At 30.6% G+C, this 11,565-nt stretch overlaps 1 protein-coding gene across 1 annotated transcript; it reads left to right on the top strand.

Annotated features, from left to right (window-relative positions):
- Positions 1–369: 369 nt before the first annotated feature.
- Positions 370–2,938, top strand: LOC110281702 (uncharacterized). Its single transcript, XM_052261679.1, has 6 exons — positions 370–390; positions 662–874; positions 1,802–1,903; positions 2,007–2,304; positions 2,408–2,460; positions 2,858–2,938. Exons 1-6 carry the CDS (start codon positions 370–372, stop codon positions 2,936–2,938), a joined length of 768 nt encoding a protein of 255 aa, XP_052117639.1.
- The last annotated feature ends 8,627 nt before the right edge of the window (positions 2,939–11,565 follow it).

The following is an 11,565-nucleotide window of genomic DNA, read 5'->3' as shown; positions in this document are numbered from 1 at the left end:
AATTATTGGACTGTTGATGCCATAGGTATGTATAGATGTTCTATTAGTATTTTTAGATGTATAGATGTTATATATGAATTAGTTTGAAAGGATTGAAAATAGAAATTGAATTCTATGATACCCTTAGCTAGTTATTGGCAGGCTGGTTTCTTAAAATTATTATAAGCAGTTTATATTATATATGATGAAGAAAAGAAGGTTGCTGCCCACTTTATATATGTTGCCTTATTTACTTATGTTGATGTCCAACATACAATGTGAATTTTATTTATTTTATTTTTTAGTCGCTCATTTACTCATTTATTTATACTCATTTGTCTATTTTAGATGAACACAAAAATAGTACATGCCTTCATTTATTAGCAAAGGATGTGCATAATTTTCCAGAAGGTTTGCACATAGTTATCAATTTTGATAGACATCATGCAGCAATAGGAGAAGCAGCTGGACTATTTGCAGGAGTTTGTGGTCAATTGGCCACTGATTGTGTAGCATTTTCAATCAGTTTTGAAAAGTGATCAAACATTCTAGCAAGCTTTTTTGAAAATCAATAGAATATTTTTTCCTAGTAAGAAGATTACTCAAACTCTAAAACTTATTTCTTTGTCATTATTTAATTATATTTGCTGGTTAATATATATTCTTTGTTATAATATTGAAGGCTCGATTTTACTTCAAAGTGAGTGATAACTTGGCCAAACGATTTTTGCTCCAATCGCTTGGCAGAAAATGGAGGGAACATAGGATAAAACTTTGGAATGATTTTTATGATCCGAGATTGAGTAAAACCGAGATCACAAATAATACACCAGAAGATATTGCTCCTGATCAATTGGCTTTATTCGTAGAATATCGTTTGAAGCCTGAAACTCAAGTAAGTACTTACTCTCCTAGTTAAATGTTGTCCTTTTTTACAGCCTTTGGAATATATATAATTGAATATAAAATAGTCAATGTTGTTGAAGAGTGATTTTGATTTCTGGGTGTCTCTAGAGTTGCTAGAGGTTCTGATCTTTATTTTTACAATTGAACTATTGGCTGCGGGGCAGTCTTAAATAGTGGTACAGTCTCTGTTTATTTTAGTCCTAAATTGCTGTGGTTAGTGCACATTTTTGCCCTATTTAAGTCAGTTTTGAAAGATGATGGTTCTTGCGGTTAACATGCAGAAGTGAGTATTGCTATAAATTTACATAATTTAGTATTTTTATGGAGTCATCTTTCATGCAAATGTAATCATGAACTGTAAGCTCGTACAGATAATGCTTCTGTAAATGCTATCCTTTTCATTTGATGCATCCAATAGCTGGTCTAAACTTGTCTATATTCTATGCTAGTTGCCCTCTGCAATTGAAGAGTGGGTGTTATTATAGTTGTTCGTGTGTATTCACTTTAGTTTTCCATTATTAACTAAACAAACTAATGTAATAATATCTAGTCTATAAATTATACTTTTAATATCTAATCAAAGTAATTTATTACATTCGATCTTTCAAAAATGTGAATCGACCCTACTATTTAATTGTGTCCAAATTTAACTTGCAGAAATTTTGTAAGATGAATCAAGAAATTCGGCAAAAATAAATAATTTCTCATACTTCATGTGCTAAATCAATTACAAGAAGAAGGCTGAATTGGTAATCAATTAATGCATGCATATCTAATCTATCTCAAATATAATGCATGCATCATCTCTTAATTTTCTGTATATCTAATCTATCTCAAATAATAATTAGATGAATGATATATACATGATTGAGGCTGCTATTTTTTATTGAGTCTTTCTACTTTCCTAAAATTTTAGACAGAAGAGACGGGAATAGAAGTTAGTAGGGTTCAAATGTGGGACATCATTCACAAGAAAATATATAGAAGTTATGTTAATGAAAAGGCTAAAGAAATAGCTGTAAGACTAAAGTGCAATAAGTAACTTGTTTGTATTTCTTTTTCTTTCTTTTTTATAAGAAAATACTATTTTTTATTCTTTCTCTTTCTTTTTATATATGTAGGAGAAGATTAAAGTACATAGTAGCCAACAATCGATGGAATCAACTGTTAATTCTCCTCTTGATGCTCTTGGAGTAGTTTTTGGGAAAGAGCACCTTTGTCGTGTTCGAGGTTTAGGTATGGGAGTTGTTCCAACAGTTGCTTTCAAGAACAATACTACAAGGATTAGTCAAATGAATTTAGATTCTTCAAATGATGCTGGCACATCATCTACTTGTAGTCCAAATGTGCAAGAAGAATTGGATACCGTTAAAGCGCAATTGCAAGCGCTAGTCTCTTATATTGCTTCTAAGGAAGGAGGTAAAATTCTAATACAATTGGCTGAAGTGTTCCCTACTCAACAAGTTTCACAGGTACAAATACAATTATCCTCTTTTTTTCCTTTGCTTTATTCTCCTTGCAGTTGTAATGCTTGGAAACAATGTTGATACAAAAAGTATTACAACAATAATAGGTGTAACTTCAATTTAAAACCATGATTTCTGCACTAGCTTGTGCTCAGTAACAAAAAAATTCTCAGCAATATTGATGTTTGTGGGGCATGAAAATATAAGGAGCGGTTTGCACGCATGGATGATGAGTTAGTTTGCTTATTTAATTGTTGATTAATGAATAAGAGGGTTATCTCACAGTGATGAAGCATATGAATTTTCTTCAGAGATCAGAATTAATTAGCATATGATTTTTTTTTAATTTAATGTGTATGATGAGTGTTTGAAATCTTTCTCATATTTAATTTGCTCTTATATGTGAATTTTTTTAGATTAATTCAAATTCATAAATATCCACTTATTATTAATATATGCCTTTTCTTGTATCTCTTATGCTCATAATAATTATATTTTTGTTGTAGGGATTGGATCAGGAGAGTGAGATTCCATCACCAAAAGAGTTAGGAAGTAGGTCTTTTGGAGCAAGCAACAAGGAAGCATGACCTTGCTTGATATGTTTAGACGTATATTAAGGAGTATATTAAGGATTATATGTTAAGACGTATTATTAAAAAATGTTACTTTGATACTTAGTTTTTGGATTATGACATTTCAATTATGACTTGGATTATGACTTTTGGATCATGTATAAATTAAAAATCATATTATGATGTTTGATTTATGGCTATGTCTTTTGGTTATTACGAGATTTTTAAGTGAGTTTTGAAAATATCACTTTAAATTGGTGGTTTCAATCTTATTTTAAAAAGCATAAAATTGTCATCATAATTAGGTACAAAAGGCGGTTAGAAATCCTTATTTTAAATGAAAATGATGCCATTATACGCTGGTAAAAATGGCAGTTAGAAACTGCCATTTTAAACACAAAAGATGCTATGATAACCTGGTAAAAATGGCGATTATAATGGTAAAAACGGTATTTAAAATTTGCCATTTTAAACAGAAATGATGCCACAACATCCTGGTAAAAACGGTGGTTATAGCCACCATTTTAAACAATTCAAAAATCACCATTTTTATACGGAAATAATAGCGGTTACAAACCGCCATTTCAACCCTAAAAAAACCACCGTAATAACCAGAATGGTGCCCAGAATAATGGCATTTCTTCGAGGCCCCATTTTCGATAATAATGACGGTTCTAACCGCCGTAATTACCAAAAATAACCGCCGTTTTAACCCTATTTTTTGTAGTGCTAATACTAATACTAATAGAATGATCACTCTTAATGGTCCTAATTATGATTTGTGGAAGTCAAAGATGAAAGATTGATTTTATGTCAAGAATTTTCATCAATCAATTTTTGGTACTGAGGAGTCTAATGATAAATCTAATGATGATGGGACTTCATTGCATAGACAAATTTGTGGATATATTAGGCATTGACTTAGTAATAATGTGTTGAACTATATTATTAGAGAGACACATGCTCGGACCTTTTAGATTAAGTTTGAATAGTTGTATATTCGAAAAATTGATAATAATAAAATGTTTTTTATTAAGCAATTGTTGGCCTTGAAATATACAAATGGGACATCAACGACAGATCACTTGAATAACTTTCAAAGAATAATGAATCAATTATTTTTCATGGATATCAAGTTTGATGAATAGGTTCAAGGATTGTTACTTCTTGACTCTTTACTAGATTCATGGAATATTCTCTGAATTTTATTGTCCAATTCTTTTCCTAATAGTGTAATCTCTATGGATCTTGTCAAGAGTAGTATTTTGAATGAATAAATGGGAAGAAAGTTACAAGGTGCATCGGTTACATATTCAGATGTTCTGATTTCTAAGTTTAGGGAGAGAAACAAAAACTAATATCCTAAAAGTAGATATCAAAGTAGAAGCATGTATTGAGGAAGGTATGAAAATATTGAGTGTCATCATTGTGGTAAAAAAAGGCATGTGAAAATATTTTATTGGTAGCTAAAGAAGAAAAAAGGTCAAGGTAAGTAAAGACAAGAGTACAAATAAAGGTGATGGTGGTCTTGAAAATAAAATCAATGTAATTCATGATAATTTTTTTCTAGTTGAGGAGTTTAAATCTATTTACCTTGTTAATAATAACACTTGTTGGGTGATTGATAGTGGTGCTTCTATTCATGTTACATCTAAGAAGAATTTGTTTACATCTTATACTTCTAGTGATTTTGATAATATGAAAATGACTCATCAAGATATTGTAAAATGTGCCGATGTTGGATGGATTTGCCTAGAAATCTCCAACAGTACCAGATTGATCTTGAAGCGTGTGAAACATGTTCCAGATATTCGGTTGAACTTACTTTCTGTTGATAAGTTGTGTGATTAACACTTAGAAAACTCATTCTTTCGTGATAGTTAGAAGTTCATCAAGTGTTTTATGGTTGTTGTTAGAGGTACACGACACTCTACTCTTTATTCAACTCAAGCAAAGATTGTAAAAAATGTTGTCAATGCTATTGAGTTTTTTAATGGAACTGACTTATGGCATAATAGATTATGTCATATGAGTGAGAAAGATATAAATATATTATTCAAAAAGAATCTTTTATCTAGCTGTAAGATTGATTTACAAAAATACTACCATTACTTTGCTCGGAAACAAAACATAATTTTTTTCAAGAGTCATCCACCTTTAAAGAAGTTAGAGATAGTTGACCTGGTGCATTCTGATGTATGTGGTCTGATGAAGACAAAAACAATTAGAGGGTCTATCTATTTTATAATTTTTATTGATAATCTTTTAAGAAAATTATGGATTTACACTTTGAAAACCAAAGATGAAGTTTTGGATGTGTTCAATCAATTTTAAACTTCTGTTAAAAGAGAAAGTGGGAAGAAGTTGAAATGCATTTGTACTGATAATGGTGGTGAGTACTCATGTCCATTTAATACTTATTGTAAAGAGTATGGCATAAGACATCAGAAGACTCCTCTAAAGATTCTTCAATTGAATGGCATGGCTAAAAGAATGAATAGAATAGTGGTTGAAAGAGTTGGGTGCTCTATTATCACAATCTGGATTGACAAAATTTTTTAGGGGTGAAGCTTTGAGCACCTGTGTTCTCTTACAATTTAAAATACCATAAATGGTGTGGTTAGGTAAAGATGTTTCTTACGATCACTCTTGTTCATGTTTTAAACTGAATACCATGTGTTCTCTTGCAATTTGAAGTGTTAGAAAAGGTGTGGTTAGGTAAAGATATTTCTTAAGAGTCTTTGAATGTAAAATCTTTGTTCATATTCCTAAAGATGAGAGATCCAAGTTTTATGTGAAGACTAGGCGGTATATTTTTATTGACTATGGTATGGATGAGTTTGGTTACAAATTATATGATCCTGTTAACAAGAAGGTGATTCAAAGTAGAGATGTTGTCTTTGTTGAAGAACAAACATTGAAGGATATTGATAATGTAGAGAAGCCAATAGTTCAGCTTAGTGATATTTTTTTTTTACTTGGATATTACTCCTTCTATGCCTATGGCAAAAAATAGTAGAGATGAAGCTCACAATAATGAGCATGATACAAGTGCAAGTGAAGATAGAATAGTTGATCCAAGAGATAATGAAGTTGGTGATGATGATTACGATAAACAACTAGTTTTAGAAATTCCAGCAAATGCACTCAATAGGTCTACAAGAGAAAGGAAGCATTCGTCAATGTATTTTCTATATGAGTTTATCTTGTTGACTGATGGAGAAGAACCTAAATGCTATGAAAAGGTTGTTGAAGATTGAAGCTATGCAAGAAGAAATGAAATTCTTACTTGAGAATGATACATATGAGTTGGTAAAGCTACCTAAGGGTATGAGAGTTTTGCAAAACAAATGAGCATTCAAAATAAAAAATGATTAACACAATTCTAAGCTTTGTTATGAATCTAAATTGATTGTTAAAGGTTTTAGCGAGAAAAAACGTATTGTACTTGGATTAACAGCTTTTTTTGATTTAGAAATTGAACAAATAAATGTGAAGAAAACTTTTCTTCACGATGATTTAAACAAAGAAGTCTAAAATTCGTGCCATCTAATTTTGCTTACGAGTTGATTAAATATATACTTATTTTTCTAGTTCACCATAGATAATTAGAGGTATAGAATTTTTTTTTTCAGAATTCGGTCATCTTTGACAAAACATTAAATGAATAGAATTAGTTAAATATTATGGTGCGCCTTGCAGTTAAAAATACACCACACACTTTACAATCTAACGATATGTACTTAATAGTGATCTAATGGTTAGGTTAATTAGTAATTATATATGATGCATTCTAGCTATATCATTTTTTTTATCTTTTTAGTTGAAAGTCTAAGCCGATTTTAGACAGTCCTGATATAAATATTTCACCTTATCTATTTTTAAAGAGTTGACTACCAATTATATTCTAATATCAAAGTTGTTTATCTCTAAAAATGCAACACTAGATTCGATTCCCAGCTGAGGTAATTAAGGAACCATATATTATATGTGTGAGCAGGTTAGTGTGTGTTATAACAAAAAAATACTAATTTGGTATTTTACAGACTCAGACATTGACAAAAAATTCTTAAAAAATTGTTATCAACAAAAACATCTTCTAAAATGATTTGAAAATGCGATAAAACTAACCAATTTATTATGCATTACTAATTTTACAATCAAAATATGCTACATGTCACTCTTTTATTGCAGTTGAAATTAAGTCTTTCCTTCTAAAATTAAAACGTTACCTCCTTTCTTTTTCTTTCTCTATCTCTCTCATTCTTTCACCCACTCTATCTCTCTTTTATATCGTTATCAGTGACTAATTATAAATTTGACAATCAAAATGTGCAACATAATATTCTCTAATTACAATTAAAATTAAATAAAAAAACTAAAATTTAAATATTAAAATTAAAATTGAAATATAGCTAACAACCAAAGTGTGTCAGATGACATTTTCATTAAAATTGAGATGAAATATTTTCTTCTAAAATTAATAACTCCCTTCATCTAACCTCTTCTCTACCTCTCCCCTTCTCTATTTTTCTTCATCCTTCTCACTTTAAATATAACTTATAATTTATATTTTGCATTACTAATTTGACAAATTAAATATGTCACGGGATATTTTTTATTACAAGTAAAATAAAATATTTTTTTCTAAAAATAACAAACTTATTCTCTCATTCTTCATCTTTTTCTCTCTGCCTCATTCTTTCTCTCTCTATTTTTCCGTTCTGCACAATTCTAAGTTATAGATAATAAATGTTAAAATTAATTAATAACTAGTAAAAAATTAATCTCTTTTACATATAAATAATAAATAAAAAATTTATTATTTAATTTTTTTATCTACAAAATCTTAATCTTTTTAATCGATAGAGACTTTTGTCTCCAACAACTTTTTTATAAAAATAATTTGATTCAATAAATATTTTTGTCAAAGTCTATAATGTCATCACAAAGCCAACGTAATTTTAAAAAATTTATATTACAATAATATTTTTAAGGGAAAAAATACTAGTAAAGATTATATTTTTTTATAAGTGATAAAATAAATTTGTATTAGCAAACGACTTATTCATTTGATTCAAATTTTTGAGGCAATATTTGAATAAATATTTAGAAAGTGTACAAAAAAATTCAGAATAAAATTTGATCTTTAAATTATTCTTTTTATTTTTATAAAAAAGAATTGGTCATTTTTTTTAAAATTCACTTAAAATAAAATTACCAAATTTTAAGGATAAAATTTTTTAAAAATATATATTTAATATCTCATATTTTATCGTATTTTTAAATTTTTTGGTCGTATTTATGATTAGCATCTTTTAAAGTTATCTTTAAATCTTTCAAATACTATTTTAGTAATTTACTCATTTTTAAAATTCAAACTCTACTAAATTAATTCCATAAAAATCAATTAATATTGGATCCACTTAACAAATAATTAGTATATATAATTTTAAAATTATAAAATAAATTAGTAAAATTTTACGATTAAAAGTTATATTTAATAAATCTTCTGTAACAGTTATACCGAATAAATTATAATGAAAAAATAATATTATATAATAAAAATATAAATTAAAATATAAAAAATAACATTTCATTAATAATTTTACTAAATATATATATTTTAGTTCTTAACCATCACTTATTTAAATATGGTTCAAATCTAACCTCAAAACGACACCAAGTAAATAAAATAAATTCAAATTAAATAAAACATACTTAAAATCCATATCAATTTAGAGTTAAACCGGATCCTCTGTACCCATAGTCCAACCTTTTTGACTCGGAATCCATCTCCCATCTCTATCAAATTATTTCAACTAAAATATTTTAACATGTTTTAATAAAAATACAATTTTCCGGTTATATTAAGTTAAAAGTAAAAGAATTTTTCGAAGTGAAAACTCCATCCTCTTCAAAAGTCAGACTTAATTCCAACAATCTATTTTTTTGTGACTGAAAAGTAAGAAAAACAATCAAACAGAAAAGAAAAAAATAAAGTCTTAAAGAACTAAGAAGGCGCAGGATAGTCCTGCTGGATACTTCCTCTTAAACTCCTCTTAAACAGAAATGAAATCTCATCGCTTTTTTGTCATGGTATCTGCCACTGTATTTGCATCTCTCAAAATCAAACGAATATTGACGCGTCACTTCCAAGTTATGATCTCTCTGACTTTAAACACCAAAGGATCTATACGAGCAGTATTATCATGAAAATTAGTGACAAGATTAAAAGTCTCCATACAATTCGTTTTGTAAATCACGTCTCTTTACCCCAAGTCCTAGGCTAAAAGAAAACCTCTCCAAATAGCATACAACTCTTCTTGAAGAATATTACTATTCTCAATTGTTCCCAAATAGCCTCATTGCCAATTTTCATTCCAGTCTCTGCTAAAACAGGAAAAACTCATCCGATCACCAGAACCTGATCTTAAAGGTGTCCATCAAGGGAGAACCCAAGAGCAACTAATCAAAGAAGGAATAGATACGCATTGCACTTCAAAAACATTCCAAAGCTCTTTCTCCAAGTCTAAAGCCATACTAGCCACTTTAAATAGAGGCCAAGGCTCATCGGATTAAAAATCTCATTATTCCTAATTCTCCAAATCCACCAAAGAGACCAGCAAAGAATCGAAAAGGATGCTCTTTGCTATGGGACAAGAACCAATTCTTCAAAGCTAGAGGATGGCAGAAAATTCCCAGCAGCTGTCAAACAAGTTGAGCTTTCGAGCAATCCCGCATACAATGAGAAACTATTTCCTGACAATTCAAGCAATTGGGGTAACTATCTGAAGGCGACATGCCTCTCCTGAAACGAAAAACAATAGTAGGTAGTGCCTCCCGCAGGCAAAGATAAGCCAAGAATTTGATCTATTTTAGAACAAGTTGACACCAAAGCCAATTCCCACTTTCCTCCCAGCCAAACATCTTCTTGCTGAGTCAAAAATAGCCAATGTAAGCTTCATAAACCTTAGCTGGCCCCCCGATCCAAGTCTAGCCTACCACTGAACCTGCTTGAATATTCGGGTTGTAGGAGAGAATACTGTCTTGTAAAAACTGGTGAAGAGGAGAATATACATTCTTAAGGTATCACTTTTCTGCCGACCAAAGATCTAACATCTAGAGATCCGAATTAGAAATGTGAACATAATCCATCTCATTACAAAGTGGCCCCTCTTTTCTCCACTTAGAAACCCAAAATTTTTTATCTAAATCTCCAATGCACCAATCAAAACCATCCTTCAAAATATCCCAAGCTTTACACAGACTCCTCCAAACATATGATTCGTTATTCCTAGAACGGCTGAAATCGTCACTCAAAGAAAATTGATATTTATCTGGCAACAACTGAACCCACAGCATGTGGGGATGATGAAAGAATTGTCAAATTAGCTTCCTAAGAAGAGCTATATTAGCACAACATAGATTTCTAATTTTCAGACCACCAAACTTCTTTGGAGTGACCAATACCTTCCAACTAAAAAGATTTAGCCTCCGACCATTAGCTTAACCTATCCAGAGAAAATTTATCATCATAGATGCTATAGAATTTGTTATCCCTTTGGGAAAGGGTGAGACTTGCATGTGGTAAGTAGGAATAGAAGCCACTACCAAATTGATCAAATAGAACCTTCTTGCCGGTTGAGTAGTTTCCCTTTCCAACTGGCTAGCCTTTCCTGGATCTTATTCAGAACCTCATAGAAAGATGCTCGAGTCACCCTAGAATGACTAAGAGTAATCCTGAGATATTTGCCCAAATTCTGGACAATTCTGATGGAGGACACCTGATGAGCGGATAATTTATACGCTTTTTGGCATTGTTTTTAGTATGTTTTTAGTATGATCTAGTTAGTTTTTAGTATATTTTTTTTATTTTTAAATTTTAATGAGGAAAGAGAAAAACAACAGAACGACACTAAACTTAGAAATTTTAGATCAAAACAAAGAGAACAGACAAGAAAACTTTGAATGTCAAGATGAACACCAAGAACGCTTTGAAGATCAAGATGAACACCAAGAACAAATTTTTGAAAAATTTTTAAGTGAATAAAAGCACAAAAGACACCAAACTTAAAATTTTTAGAAAATCAAACACAAATTTTCGAAAACTTAAAGGAAAACGCAAAGAAGACACCAAACTTAAAATATAAAACTAAACTCAAATAAAAGACTCTAAACCAACAAAAACAAAACAGTCCTAATCTAAGCAACAAGATAAACCGTCAGTTGTCCAAACTCGAACAATCCCTGGCAACGGCGCCAAAAACTTGGTGCAAGCACGCTATGGTTACCTTGTAACTTTTAGTCAGGATATCAAAGATTATCAGGATTGATTGTAAAAAGCAAAAGAACATAAAACAGGTACTTGAATTGCAGTGATGAAGAATAGGTTGAGGTTTTGGAGATGCTCTGTCTTCTGAATCTCTGCTTTCCTACTGTCTTCTTCTTCAAACACGTGAGGCTCCTTCCATGGCAAGCTGTATGCAAGGGTTTCACCGTTGTCAGTGGCTACCTCCCATCCTCTCAGTGGAAATGTTCAACGCACCCTGTCACGGCATGGCTATCCATCTGTCGGTTCTCAATCAGGCCGGAATAGAATCCAGTGATTCTTTTGCGTCTGTCACTAACGCCCCACCTTC

The sequence above is a fragment of the Arachis duranensis genome, chromosome 5 (genome assembly GCF_000817695.3).
Source record: "Arachis duranensis cultivar V14167 chromosome 5, aradu.V14167.gnm2.J7QH, whole genome shotgun sequence".
Taxonomy (NCBI): Eukaryota; Viridiplantae; Streptophyta; class Magnoliopsida; order Fabales; family Fabaceae; genus Arachis; species Arachis duranensis.
Note: the sequence above shows the minus strand (reverse complement) of the source record. Positions and strands in the feature narration are given on the sequence as shown.